The sequence below is a fragment of the Physella acuta genome, unplaced genomic scaffold (genome assembly GCF_028476545.2).
Source record: "Physella acuta isolate Inbredline_101_S28 unplaced genomic scaffold, ASM2847654v3 ptg000081l, whole genome shotgun sequence".
Taxonomy (NCBI): Eukaryota; Metazoa; Mollusca; class Gastropoda; family Physidae; genus Physella; species Physella acuta.
In genome coordinates this window covers 122,922-138,535 of record NW_026731601.1, presented here as the reverse complement: position 1 = coordinate 138,535, position 15,614 = coordinate 122,922, and the positions used below count along the sequence as shown (strand labels likewise).

Below are 15,614 nucleotides of genomic sequence, written 5' to 3'. Positions count from 1 at the left end.
ACCTCTACTTTAGTACAAGGTGACAATTGTTAGATGGACCTCTACTTTAGTACAAGGTGACAATTGTTAGATGGATGGACCTCTACTTTAGTACAAGGTGACAATTGTTAGATGGATGGACCTCTACTTTAGTACAAGGTGACAATTGTTAGATGGGTGGACCTCTACTTTAGTACAAGGTGACAATTGTTAGATGGACCTCTACTTTAGTACAAGGTGACAATTGTTAGATGGATGGACCTCTACTTTAGTACAAGGTGACAATTGTTAGATGGATGGACCTCTACTTTAGTACAAGGTGACAATTGTTAGATGGATGGACCTCTACTTTAGTACAAGGTGACAATTGTTAGATGGATGGACCTCACCTTTAGTACAAGGTGACAATTGTTAGATGGACCTCTACTTTAGTACAAGGTGACAATTGTTAGATGGATGGACCTCTACTTTAGTACAAGGTGACAATTGTTAGATGGATGGACCTCTCCTTTAGTACAAGGTGACAATTGTTAGATGGGTGGACCTCTACTTTAGTACAAGGTGACAATTGTTAGATGGATGGACCTCTACTTTAGTACAAGGTGACAATTGTTAGATGGGCCTCTACTTTAGTACAAGGTGACAATTGTTAGATGGACCTCTACTTTAGTACAAGGTGACAATTGTTAGATGGATGGACCTCTACTTTAGTACAAGGTGACAATTGTTAGATGGACCTCTACTTTAGTACAAGGTGACAATTGTTAGATGGATGGACCTCTACTTTAGTACAAGGTGACAATTGTTAGATGGACCTCTACTTTAGTACAAGGTGACAATTGTTAGATGGATGGACCTCTACTTTAGTACAAGGTGACAATTGTTAGATGGACCTCTACTTTAGTACAAGGTGACAATTGTTAGATGGATGGACCTCTACTTTAGTACAAGGTGACAATTGTTAGATGGATGGACCTCTACTTTAGTACAAGGTGACAATTGTTAGATGGATGGACCTCTACTTTAGTACAAGGTGACAATTGTTAGATGGACCTCTACTTTAGTACAAGGTGACAATTGTTAGATGGACCTCTCCTTTAGTACAAGGTGACAATTGTTAGACTAGCTTCCATTAAAACAAAACAATTTTTTTTTCTTCCCAGGTGTGATGTAATGATTTCAACAATAGTTGATACACTAGAAACTAAGTTCAAATGAAAGAGGTTATTCAGCACTACATTTTGATTATAATTTTTATTCTAATTTGATTTAACATTGGCAGTGACAAATATTGAAAAATGTTTTAATTTGGAGTATAACCAAACATGAATCCGGATGAAATTGACCAAACTTTTGTCTTAACATTTTCACTCAAAGATCACTAAGTTTACTGAACAAATACGCCTTTATTTTTAAGCCTGTTTATAAAACCTACTTAGTGTACCTAAACCAAAATGCTATTTTAAGCTTCTTGTCAGAACTTGTAGATGCTAAGTTCAACATTTGGAGGTTCCAGGAGCCAGCACCAAACACAGGCAGCTGTAAGAAAGCTGGCTTACACTTCAGCACCAAACACAGGCAGCTGTAAGAAAGCTGGCTTACACTTCAGCACCAAACACAGGCAGCTGTAAGAAAGCTGGCTTACACTTCAGCACCAAACACAGGCAGCTGTAAGAAAGCTGGCTTACACTTCAGCACCAAACACAGGCAGCTGTAAGAAAGCTGGCTTACACTTCAGCACCAAACACAGGCAGCTGTAAGAAAGCTGGCTTACACTTCAGCACCAAACACAGGCAGCTGTAAGAAAGCTGGCTTGCACTTCAGCACCAAACACAGGCAGCTGTAAGAAAGCTGGCTTACACTTCAGCACCAAACACAGGCAGCTGTAAGAAAGCTGGCTTACACTTCAGCACCAAACACAGGCAGCTGTAAGAAAGCTGGCTTACACTTCAGCACCAAACACAGGCAGCTGTAAGAAAGCTGGCTTACACTTCAGCACCAAACACAGGCAGCTGTAAGAAAGCTGGCTTACACTTCAGCACCAAACACAGGCAGCTGTAAGAAAGCTGGCTTGCACTTCAGCACCAAACACAGGCAGCTGTAAGAAAGCTGGCTTACACTTCAGCACCAAACACAGGCAGCTGTAAGAAAGCTGGCTTACACTTCAGCACCAAACACAGGCAGCTGTAAGAAAGCTGGCTTACACTTCAGCACCAAACACAGGCAGCTGTAAGAAAGCTGGCTTACACTTCAGCACCAAACACAGGCAGCTGTAAGAAAGCTGGCTTACACTTCAGCACCAAACACAGGCAGCTGTAAGAAAGCTAGCTTACACTTCAGCACCAAACACAGGCAGCTGTAAGAAAGCTGGCTTACACTTCAGCACCAAACACAGGCAGCTGTAAGAAAGCTAGCTTACACTTCAGCACCAAACACAGGCAGCTGTAAGAAAGCTGGCTTGCACTTCAGCACCAAACACAGGCAGCTGTAAGAAAGCTGGCTTACACTTCAGCACCAAACACAGGCAGCTGTAAGAAAGCTAGCTTACACTTCAGCACCAAACACAGGCAGCTGTAAGAAAGCTGGCTTACACTTAGATTTGTCCTCACTGAAAATCAAAAGAAACATTCCAGATCCTTCCTATGTAGTCGTGTTGAAGGACCCTTTAGTTTTAAAGAAAATATACCATAAAACTTTGTAACCTAAGGTTTATAGAATAATAGACAACAGAAACAAACTACAAAAATGTGGGACATAAATTAATGTAAGATGATCAATAGCTAAAGCAATTTTGAAAAGTTGAAGAAAATTAGATTTAAACCAGACACCAGTATTTTATAGAGTGTGCTTTCTCATATCAACAATATATGAAGAAACTGAATTGTGTGAAAAACCAATAGAAATGACTTTACAGATATAGTAGCATATGAATGTCTGAATTAAAAACACAATCTGCTTTTACAAATCAAATACAATAATGCAACAATCAAACCAAGCTGTTAAAAATAAATAAATGACCCATGTACATCATTACGTTTTCACATCACACCAACAAAAATCTGCAACCTCTAACAAGTCCTGTTAAAAAATATGAAATTTCTTATTTTAAAACAATTGTATAAATGAGCTTTAACTATATATTGTGATTGTTTTCACAAGTTCCACCAACAGCAAAGACTTGCACCATTCATTAATTAAATGCATGCTATGGTAATACTTTCATTCGAATTATAATATCTAACAGTCATGAGTTGTTTTCACTCATTCAAATGTGATACTTAATTTCTTTGATGCCAACTTAGATACACATTTTTAAAATTCATACCTCAATGAGTGGATCATGACAAAAACACTGATGGAAAAATAAAAATTTAATGAAAAGTTATCTATTTTGTTTAAGAAAAATATCACTACTTGAAATAATGACCTCCAGGTTGAACTAAAAAAAAAACACAACAAATAAATATGTAAATTTGTATCCATAAAGAACCCAATAAAATATGTCATGATTTAAACTTTTTTACTCATAAAGATTGAAACAACAAAGTAAACAATGCTTACAATTCAGCAGAAGGGAGATAAAAATGCTTAATCCACTTTAATTATCAAATATACTTTTTAATCAGCTAGCCAAAATTCCAAAAGTTAGTGTTAATACTACAAAGGATATTTGTTAGAAATGTCATTTTAAAATTACACTTAAAACTGCTCAGAACTATTATAAGGGATCAATTTGTGTGTGTGCATATATCTATATATATACATGTATGTATATAAACATAAATACATATCTAGGACTGGATAAAAATAAACTGATGCTTAAAAATTATTTTCATTACTTAACACTATAAAAAGTTAAAATAGTCAAGCCCCTATTCCACATCTGTTTTTCCAAGCCCCCCTCCTATCCCAGTTCTGTTTGTCCAAGCCCCCATCCTATCCCAATTCTGTTTGTCCAAGCCCCCATCATATCCCAGTTCTGTTTGTCCAAGCCCCCATCCTATCCTAGTTCTGTTTGTCCAAGCCTCCATCGCAGTTCTGTTTGTCCAACATTACTTTGTCTTTTCAGTTTCTTGAGCAGCTGGTGTTTCAGAGTGGTCTTCATAACTAAGAAAAAAAAAGACTTGCAGCCATGATTTGGACAAAGATGTCAACAGCTGCTGATTACAATTGTATGTAAAGAAATCTTTCAACACAAGGGTTCCCACACTGTCTGAGAACAAAACATTTCCCCTCTATATTTCCTTAACACAGGGGACGGTGTGGTGGAATGGTAGAGTGTTGGGCTGCTAGGCCGATGGTCTTGAGTTCAGATCTTGGTTCGGACTTGTGACGTTAGGTTGTCCCTGAGTTCACCCAGCTCTGGTGGGTACCTGACTTACGTTGAGGAAAATAAGAGGCATCTGGGCATAGTGCTGACCCTTCCCTTTCATAGGCTAAGGTCAGGAAGCATGAACTCTACTTTTTCTGTCCAATGGGTCACTAGGTCTTGCTTTCCCTAACCCAGCAGGCCTACTAAATCTATACCTTTACACATGAACTCTATCAATCTTCATGTCTGTATATAAATAGTTTATGCACAGAACAAGCCACAGAGAGCAATCTTTAGTGTTGAAGTGAGAGGGATGGATGAGGAGAAAAACTTACTTGAACATGGCTTTGATGTCCCCTTTAAACAGAGCAACAACTGTTGGCAAACCAAGACAGGAGGGCACTAGGTACAGCAGTGCTGGCTGAAACAGGAAAGTATAGACCATGCTTTTATGCTGCTGATTATAAGGTTAATTATGATGTCATTGAAATTCTGAAAAAATAAATTAGAGTGGATTGCAATAAAAAAAGAAATGTCAAAGAATACCTGGGCATGCTTGAAGAAATGCATGATGAAAATGGTGATGCCCAAACCCAAACAATAAGCCACAAATCCAGCACAGAAGTAAACTTTGCTTTTCCTCTTGAGGCTGCCAAACACAAGAGTTGAAATGAGTTGAGGTGGAACAGGAGATGGAATAGAATTAGCTGGAATGTACAGAGCTAACATCCTCACCTCATATCAAACCGCAGCAATAAAGCAATGAATATACCAGGTATAACAATGTCACCAAGTCCAAGCATAGCAAAGTTACTGGCACCCAGACCATGCTCCAGGATATCTTGGGGAAAGACCACTATCAAATGGAAGATATACAACCAATGGTTAAGTCTCATAACATAATACTCAAGCCCAAAAAACATTACTGTAAATACTTACACTTAATAGGGGCTTCAAATGATTTAGCAACAGTTACCATGACATTGGTTCCAAACACCTGAAACAAGAGAAAAAAATTTCTAATATAACAAAACTCCTGACTACTAAATTGCATCTTTTAAAAAACATTAATTTTAACAATAAGCTAACTTAACTTCTTATGATCTAGTTGTACTATTTTTATCACTTTAAAATTATGCCTATTATTCCTAAAGATGAACACTGTACAAAATTTAAGTCTCCAAGTTAGAGTCAAGATCTATAGGGAATTTTAAAGTTCTTAGTCCATGTGATAGAAAATGAAATCGATAAGATTAAATGAAATAAGAAAGGGTCAAATATTTATTTTTAATTAATATGCCTACTTGTAATATTATTTGAACCAAAATTAACTATTTTGATTAAAGCTAGGCCGCATTATTATTTATACTTCTAGAATAGCCCGGACTGATTAGCAATTGACAGTATCATATTTTTTTCTCCCACCAACTAAACACGGACAAGGGGTCACGGAGAGTTCAGTTTTGAAATCAGTAGGCATTTGTCATTGGAAGAACATAGTATTTGGGATTGACGATGGCATAATTTATAGTTTTCCTCAATCAAACATAATCAAACACGTACTTGGGATCATGGTGGGTTCACATAAGCCACAGTTGCTACAAAGAGGGGCTGATTAGTCAATAAGGTCACCTTTTGCAAGGTTGTCAAATAAAATGGAAGGCACAGAGAAATGGTGGATAGGGTGGCTTATGAAAATAGGGTGAGTTAAAATACTGGTAGATTAATTAGGCTATAGACTAATGTGCATGTGAGATTAACACTATAGAAACCAGGATAGGGAAAAGTTCTTTTCATTTAAAGAACTGCACTATTTTAGATTACTATTCTCTGATTTTTTAGTGTGAAAATATTTAGATCTAACAAAAAATATAAGCAGAAAATTCAGACTAAAAATTCATGGATTCTGAAAAATCTGAAAATCAGCTAAAATAGGTAATCTTGACCAAGATTTCATCTTTATCTTGTATGTTGAGACCAAGCATAATCGTCCAATTAAAAAGAATAGCATGTTTAAATAGAGGGGCAATAACACAATTTTTGGTAGGCCAAGTGCTAAACTCTTTTTAAATAGGAACGTGTTGAATTAGCAAGTCGGGTGTTTCCATAGAGGTCATTTCCGCTTTTTTCTACATTTTTAAAACTTCTGAAAAATAGTCTGCATAAGACGGAATAATTAGGAGAAAATTTAATTAGTGTATGAAAACTGCAGCTCTAAATGAAAAATCAGATATTTGCTAAAAATCAGAAAAGTCACATCCCTTATACATTTAAAAAAGGAACAATAGTTTTGCAAACTTTGAATATATGAGATCATTATTTATGGTGGGGGGGGGGGGGGGGGGGGGGAGATGGACAGACATAAGCGAGAATGCCAAATATAAAGAAGAAACCTACCCAAAAAATATCATAAATGAAGAGACCTCCAAGCAAAATGCAACCAGTGCTGACACGGTTCAGAGAGAGCAGCTCAACTCCATTGATTGAGAAGGCAAGGCCAAACAGATTGTTTGCAATCCAGTGCTGAAGAAATCAATATGTGCATGAGGCATTGATAATAGTATTTTATAAATCTAACTACAAATATTAAAATATTCAACTAATAAAAGTTTTAATAGTTCCATGTAATCACCTTTTTCCAAAGGTACCAAATACCAAAGACACCACAAATTCCAAGGCTGACCAGATCTTTGCGGTCAAATTCATAATTCATCAGATCTAGAAATAAGGTGTGTACTCTGGTAAATAAAATGAACCCACACACATTTTCCTGTGACAGGAGAACAAAGGACCCTGGGTCTCAACTATAAACAGGCAATAAGAGATTTTCCTCAAGCAGATGGAAACAACAAATGGTTGGACCAATAACAGGTAAAGGAGCGGAGTGGCCTAGCAGTAGAAAGCTAGACTGCTAACCCGTGTCTCTTGAGTTCAAATCCAGGTTCAAGTTAGTAGGCCGCCTCTGAGTCCACCTAGCTCTGATGGGTACCTAACACATGTTAGGGAAATTAAAGGCAGCAGGGCATAGTGCTGATCACACTATCCCTTCATACGCATAGGTCACAGAAACAGGTGAACTCTACTTCACTTGCCCGATAGATCGTCAGGTTTGGAAGGGGAACTGTACTATTAGCAGGTAAAATGGATAAGACAAGAGCCATACACAGTTATGGTCATACAAACATGTTAGCTTTATTACAAGTGTATACATAATTGTTCATGCACAGTGTGTAAACATAAACACATGTTACATAGGTTGTGGGACTTATTATTTAAAAAAAAACAATACAGATTTCATGTCACTACTGGTTCATTTCCACTATTGTTAAATTGTAGCCTGCGATAGCAAAGTAGACTACTACTATATTTTTAACAAGCCAGATTTTTGTAAACGCTCCAACTTGTAACATATCATATACAGGATAAATTGAGTATATAAATAGCAGTAATATGGTACCTTCTTTTTTATCTCCTTTTCCTTGAGTTAGAATTAAATGATAATCTTTGTTAGGAAATGAGGATGGAAGAAATTTGCTAAAAATTGGTCTGTGGAAAAGACAAAGACAAAACTATAGACTTGTGTAATAATCAATAACTACTTGCCAGGAAAAAAGACTGATTATGATGGGAAATAATTTACGGCCATAGTAATACAATTATTACAGTATTATGGGTACATTTGTTTTTACTTACCCCACAATGTGAGTCAAAGCAAGAACACCAAGAATAAAAAAATATACAGTCAGCAACAGATTAATGTATTCTTTGGAAAAAATCTGGAAATTAAACAAATTTGAATCAATAATGAATGTTTCTATGTTAAACATACAGCTAGAATACATAGTTCAGTGTATAAACTTACTATTGACATTATCTTTATAGACTATCTGTGCAAATTTATTAAGATGTAAGAAAACCTACCTGGAAAACTAAATATATACCGAAGAGAGCACAGCTAGCTATAATAGGAAACATTGCAGCATCCTTGTGGGACATGGTTTCAGGCTTCTCACCTGAATCCTAGAACAACAGTTATGGCATTAATTTACATCAGCCAACATAGACATGCTAATATAGGTCTACCTACTGCGCCTATACAAGCAAATAAAATTGGGGAAAAGGCTAAAAAAATATTAAAAGGAATATTATTAATAATAAAAATTAGTTCAGCTCATACAAGATGAAAACAAGTGTAAATGACAGTTGTTTAGTTTAGGTAGCCTAAACAAAAGAAAATACGGGAATACAAAAAAAAAAGCTTTTGTCTTTTGTACTGAATATTCACACCATATAGAATCTAGCTCTCTTTGGTTAAGTTACATTTTAAACAATTTATCCATATGGTAACATACAATGCTACTACACTCAGTTACACTGGTTGTAGTATCCAATACCCAAAAATGATAAAGGCAAAGGTTAGACAGATTGGTTGGACTAATAAAGTATAAAGTAATAAATATAATATTGACTGTCATCTGTTAAGTTATTAGTAACTCTCACTCATTGAGTAGTACTGAATGGGTGTGAGTATAGAATCCAGTATAGATTATAGATGGCAGATGGGGATGCAATTTAAATTTAATTTTATTACAATTTGAATTCACAAAGTGAGTAGGAGGTAAGGTAAATCTTAGTTTAGCGTCGTAAATTCCAACGTAGCTAGTAATGTGCGATGAAGGTAACTAATGAATATTTCTTTCATTTGGCCATATTTATGTCATATTTTACACAATATAACAGATAATTGAATAACAAATCACAATCCAAGACCAAACCAGTCATAAATATCCTGGAATAAACTTTAAACTACCCCGTTCGAGACAACAATGAGTAAATACAAGCAGCGGCCATGTTTTAAAAACAATAAATTGTCTATTCGCATGTCTTTTGTGTTGATTTTGTGGTTTAATATGATTGTTTTGTATTGTTTTAATATATGCCGGGGGGGGGGGGGGGGGGGGGGTCGTTCATAAATGACGTCACACTCGTAGGGGGGAGGGGGTCCGTAATTTTGTGACGTTGTGTGATGAGTGGGAGGGGGGAGGGGTTCAGATGGTGCGACGTCACACATTGCATTTTAAAAAAGCAATGTTACAAAACGAATTATAGACGTTATTTTGCGTTTTCAAAAACTGTTTTTAATACATTGTAATAACAATTGAGTAAATAATCTATTTTGACAGAGTTCAGACAAGATTTTGGAAAAATATAGCTGTTTAAAAAACAATTCAACTGCAATTTTGAGGGGGGTTGTAGGCTGGGGTGTGACGTCATTTTAGGGGAGGGGTCTGGCTTTTTGTGACGACGTGTGACGGAGGGGAGGGGGGGGGGGAAAAATCGTCAAAAAAGCGTGACATCATTTATGGATGACCCCCTGTATAGTAATTTTTCTTTTTTTTTAAATATAGTTGACATGAATGACTAATAGATCTTATCAGACTTAATAAAGTGTGCATCCAAGACCACAACAATTGTTGGGAGGTCGAACTTTTGAACACTTTATTTGCAGTAAGCAAATCAATATTAGATCGCTCATAAATGACGTCGCTCTTAAGATAGTAATGATAGCGTTGCATTATTACAGAGCAGACATATGAACATATTGTTTCAGATAGAAATTGTGATTTGTGGTGGGGAGAGGTTGAGTAGAACTCAGCGATGTGATTTTGGAGACGGGTCAGGTTTTTTTTTTCGTGAAAACGGGATGGTTGTGGGAGAAAGAATCAGCTGTAGAAGCATGACGCGTCATTCATTGGTGATCCACAGAGTTTCTTCCAGGCATCTCTTCGGGGGCAAAGCCCCCCCGAAAAATTTTTACCGCCCCCCCCCCCCCCGAACGGAATGAAATTTATATAATTTATATAGAAAATATATACTTTTTAACAGTGTCCGAAGAAAGTTTACCGCCCCCCCCCCCCCCCGAAAATTTCAAGTGCCCCCCCCGGAGAAAAAAGTCTGGAAGAAACACTGGTGATCCATTTTCTCAGTGGGGACGAAAGAACTATTAAGAAGGGTCAAGAAATCTAAAAAGCTTGCCGAGTCGCATTTCTTGAACCCCACCTTTTTCATTCCCCCACTTAGCAGATCGTCACCGAGTTAACGCTCGCACGTGACGTCATGTAGCGGTACCGCCGACCGTTAGGCTAATTTTATAGAAAAAACAACAACAAGCACTGCCTTTTTGACGCTTTTGCGACGTTTAATATGATTACATAAGTTGGTGTTCATTAAACAGCCCCTAACACATCTATCCCTCGTCCATACGTACGTAGTTATTTCTGCAAGCTTGCTGTCTTGAGACTTTCGGCCCTTTAAAAATGTATTAAGCTCACACCGTATAGAACTAGACTACCCATATTAAGCTCCAAAAGAAGCTTGGTGAAAACAGGATGGCCGCCCGATTTTGTAGCTGCTCTGCGCTTTATAAAAACCACAATAAACGATAAGATGACACTTATATTAAAGTAAATTATAGTTCTAAATCTTGATACATTAAAAGTGATATTCGGAAATTAAGAGCCAGACAGTCAACATGATATTTCAATTTAAGTCCAAGAAAATAAATTTCCTCAAACGATAGAACATTACTAAATTTTCGCGCAGTTTAGCGAAATTGAATTTAAGTATTTACGTCATCTTACAAAGCGCGATAGCCTACTGGTGCTCTACTAACGCGGCCCATGCTAATGGCCGTATTCCTAACGCCCCGCATTAGACGCGGCTTATTCGTCGGCAGGCATTTGGTGGCAAGCCTTTTTGACGGGGATAATGTGTTGCGGCCGTTTTGCCGAATGTCTTAAACTAGCAGGCTTGCAACATTTGTGATGATTCGTTTTAAGCAAGTTATACGTATACTAATGCTTATTTATCGTTATTTTGATTGAACAAAGCATTATAGAGGTTCTCCATCAACCACCTAGGTATTTTTCCCCGTTCACCTCCTTTCATGAGACCGACACGTCATAAATTGCAAAGCCGCCTGAGTTGACGTCACAAATCTTCACTCACTCCCGTAGCAAATCATATGCGACATCATTTATGGACAACCCCATATCACTCACTTGTGTACTTGATATTGACAATTTGACAACAAAGGATAACCAACATGTGTCTGGCAGGTGGAGACTTGCGATCGACCATAATGACAACACGCACTTAAGGGGTGGACTGGCTCATTGTTTTAGATGATGTTTTACGAGGGAAGCTGGTGGATAATACATTTTGTCTCTCTGTATATATAAATGATGACAAACATTTAATGTTGTCAAAATTATGGTTAGAGATCTTAGAGAAGGCAGAGTGAAGCGTAATTTTTTTACATTATGACTTGTGACATTGACAACAAAAATATGACGGAGTTTGGGGTTTAATTAAGGTAAAGAGAAGCAAAAAATGTCATAAGTTACGATAGAATCACTAATTGATGAAAAGAAAAACCTGAAATGAAAATAGTGAACATTCAAACAATAAGAAAAAACTCAAACTATAATACTATATAGTAATAGTAAGATCAAATTAACATTAGTAAAAAAACGTGATTTAATACATGAATACAAGTTGCATCTCACAATGCTTCTAGAATTAATAGAGTTATTTGTTAGGAAATTCAGTTTTTAAAGAGCAGAATTTTAAAAAATGCTTTGCAATACGGACTATACAACAAGACAATCATATTTAAATACATTTACATACGAATAGAAATAAAAGGGAAGCTACTCTAAATAACAATTTCTTAAGATGGCTGCTGTTTTTAATAGCAAATTTACTATCTCGAACAGGGTTGATAAAAATTAATTTCAGGATATTTAAATTGATTTAACCATAAATGGTGATCTATTATTCAATTATTTATAATATTTTATCAAAATATACGAAAATATACTCATATTTAATGACATATTCATTAATTCACTCTCTCCTACATTACTAGTTTTGGCCGAATTTACGACGCTAAACTAAGATTTTACCGGAGGTAAATCTAGGATGGTAGGCCATTAGTTTTATTTAATAAATAAGATCTAGATCTAGATCTAAATCTAGATCAGTAGATCTAAATTCTAGAAACGATCTAGAATTATTTAGATCTATTCTAGAAAGTGTAGAAAATAAAAAGAAAGATTTAAGACTTAAGAAAGAATTCTAGAATCTAGAAATTTTCGTACTTTTTGTTCCTTATGGAATGTCACCGAACGGAATGAACCTATGAAAATGGGCACTACAGCCATTAGAAACAAGCTTCCATATGCAATAGCCATTCCCTCTGGAGTGGCTGGTATTTTGGCCGTTCCATTAACAGAAGTAGCATTTTCAAGTTCACTCGGGATCGGTGTCTCAATTGTAGCATCTGCCATGTTGATTGTTGAGTGTTGTCGTAGCAGGAAACTGTCACTTGGATTAGCCCCCCTTTTCCATAAAATATTTTTTTACAGCTGCAAAATTCCGAGAATCGCCGCAAACGGTGATAAACAGCTGATTATATCAATTAACGTTACTGCCCCTTCCCCCCCCCCCCCCCCCCACACACACAACATAAATAGACAAGATTCATTGAACCTAAACGGGACCGGGACTGCTGTTAAAAATATCAAGTATAAGGTTGGACACTGCCAGCTCCTAAATGAATCAGATTATTCAGCTCGAACTTCTATGATGATAGCACTTAGCAAATATTCTTATTATATCTACTAGATCTAGATCTGTGCATCGTGAATGATCATCAGAGTTTCTTCCAGGCATCTCTTCGGGGGGGGGGGGGGAGGGCGGAGAAAGTCTACCGCCCCTCCCCCGAACGAAATGAAATTTATATAGAAAATATATATAGAAAATATATACTTTTAACAGTGTCCCCCCACCCCCGGAGAAAAAAGTCTGGAAGAAACACTGGTGATCATGCTTTTAAATTGCAATATATTTAAATATGTCTTCTACCAGGCCTTCATTACCAACATTAGGATGCATTTGGAATCGATTACTAGACAAGCTTTGTCTACAAAGTTAGCGCTGTAGTAGCACCGGTTTATTTGAGTCATGCATTTTTTCCCCATTACCTTCACTTCTAGATAAATGAAGGGCCGCTAATTTTTTAAATAAACCGGGAGTGATCTCCCCTAAACTTTCTCGAATATTCTTATATAAAACAACAGGGGATGGGAACTCGGGATATAGTTATGATTTTTAATCCATTTTAAATACATAAACTTTTTAAAATAAAATAGAATCTCATAGAAAAAAGTATTGCACACCAAGCGAACGCCGAATAAAGATGTTCATAATGGTGCGCAATATTATTAGTACTTTATAAATTTAGATGCGTTTTTGAGAAATCGGAAATAGCGTAAATTAGTACTTTCCGTCAACAGAAATTACTCAAAATTTAACAGAAGGTAGAGAATTAGATCTTTTACTTACATGTGAAATTTCATTTATCTATCTGAAATAGTACTCAACTTATAGGCTTTTGAAAAATTCAAAGGAGAAAAAGTACCACTTCCGGTTATCGGAAATCGCTCAAAAGTTGATACGGATCTACGATTTTGATAAAATACTTATATATGAAATTTTATCAACCTAGCTGTAACGGTACTCAAGTAATCGTGTTTACACACACACACACACACACACACACACACAGACACACACACAGACACACAGACATACGGACAAGATTGCAAAATTATGTTTTTCCGTATCAGTGAGGTGTAAAACGTCGAGATTTGTAAAAATCTCGATTTTTTTTTTGCACGATTACAATACTTTCTCTATACTACGTATATACGAGAAAGTAAAAAAAGTGTACCTCAGCTATACGCTTAATTTCTGAAGGCGCTCATTGGGGTGGCGTAGGTTATAAGTAAGAGAGTAGAAGTAGACAGTGTTTCTTCCAGACTTTTTTCTCCGGGGGGGGGGGGGGCACTTGAAATTTTCGGGGGGGGGGGGCGGTAAACTTTCTTCGGGGGGGGGGGGACACTGTTAAAAGTATATTTTCTATATAAATTATATAAATTTCATTTCGTTCGGGGGGGGGGGGGGGAGGGGCGGTAAACATTTTTTCGGGGAAGGGGTTCCTGGAAGAAACTCTGGAAGTAGAGCGATGAAAGTAGATTGACATTTTTTTTTTTATCTTCAAGACGACATAATCCAGACACAATTTAATTTAAGTACAAAAAGAAAACAAAAACCCAGCGTGGGTCTCTTCTCAAATATTAGTAAAGGTATCCAATAGGTACTAAAGTACTAAAGTGACCCACGCTTTTCTTTATAGTAATTTAAATAGTAGTGTATAATTTATTTTCTACTTTTTAGTGCATCATTACATAAAAGCTTGTTATTAAAACGTTTCTTATGAATTTTTTTGAAATTGCGCTAAAAAATAAATAAATAAAATTAAACCATAGAAATATGAAAATAACCGCTAGATTTCTAGATCAGTATCGAGCCCCACCAGTTTCACATGCGCAATCACCGAACCCTTCTAGGCCTTTTCGTCCGCACTGACAAAATCCGATCACGAATTACATGAGTCGGGTGTGTGTCACAGGAAAAAAAACACAGGAAAAAAAACACAGAAAAAAGTCACAGGAAAAAAAAAAACACAGAAAAAAAGTCACAGGAAAAAGAGTCACAGGAAAAAAAGTCACAAATACATATTTGCATAATATTTGTTAATACTTTTATGTATTAAATATTTAGAGAGTGCAAATTAACTTAGGATTAATTAAATGTAATGTAATGTGTGTAGGCTGTATACGCATAGGAATTTTTATAATTCATCTAAAAATATTTATTATGAAGTATGTAGATTATAATTATTTTAAACTTAAGATTAGTAGCATTTAATAGAATGCTCCAAAGTCCACGTTTTTCATCGTGTTTTTTTTTAAAATACTAATACTAATGTTAAATTACCGTGAAATGGTAAGTTAATCTGACTTGCTGCCCTCAACTCATGGCAACAATATTTATGTTTAGTTCAACCACCTTTACTGCCCACATTTATCACGCTCATCACATAACAAAACTTAGGATCAAAACAGAAAGCCGACAAGGTTCAAAGGCTGTCGATGACGCATAACGTCAACAACACAAAATATGTTCGGACAATGCCTACTGAGGAGAGGCCGACCAGGGAATAGCCTACGGCAAAATGTGCCTAAATTTCTTTTATAATTAACTTTTCTACCGCGTATTTAAGGCTGTGTGCGGCACCGGATTTATGTGTGTTGGGTGTCAGATGTCGAATTTCAGTTTTGACCTAATTATTAAAGTATATCCATTTCTGAATACAAAACCACATAACATATTGTTGGAAAATGCTTATTTTTAT

At 36.4% G+C, this 15,614-nt stretch overlaps 1 protein-coding gene across 1 annotated transcript; it reads right to left on the bottom strand.

Annotated features, from left to right (window-relative positions):
* Positions 1 to 1,143: 1,143 nt before the first annotated feature.
* On the bottom strand, positions 1,144 to 12,659 carry LOC131957455 (minor histocompatibility antigen H13). Its single transcript, XM_059322283.1, has 11 exons — positions 12,454 to 12,659; positions 8,213 to 8,311; positions 7,985 to 8,067; positions 7,749 to 7,837; positions 6,924 to 7,009; positions 6,689 to 6,814; positions 5,231 to 5,288; positions 5,027 to 5,147; positions 4,838 to 4,940; positions 4,627 to 4,712; positions 1,144 to 4,086 (listed from the first exon to the last, which is right to left on the bottom strand). Exons 1-11 carry the CDS (start codon positions 12,640 to 12,642, stop codon positions 4,032 to 4,034), a joined length of 1,095 nt encoding a protein of 364 aa, XP_059178266.1. The 5' UTR covers positions 12,643 to 12,659; the 3' UTR covers positions 1,144 to 4,031.
* Positions 12,660 to 15,614: the final 2,955 nt, after the last annotated feature.

Coding starts and splice junctions, on each gene's coding strand:
- LOC131957455 (XM_059322283.1), bottom strand. CDS start 12,642: ATGGCAGATGCTACAATTGAGACACCGATCCCGAGTGAACTTGAAAAT. Junction 8,068..8,212: donor GTATATATTTAGTTTTCCAG/GTAGGTTTTCTT, acceptor TTTAATTTCCAG/ATTTTTTCCAAAGAATACAT. Junction 5,148..5,230: donor ATTTGAAGCCCCTATTAAGT/GTAAGTATTTAC, acceptor TCCATTTGATAG/TGGTCTTTCCCCAAGATATC.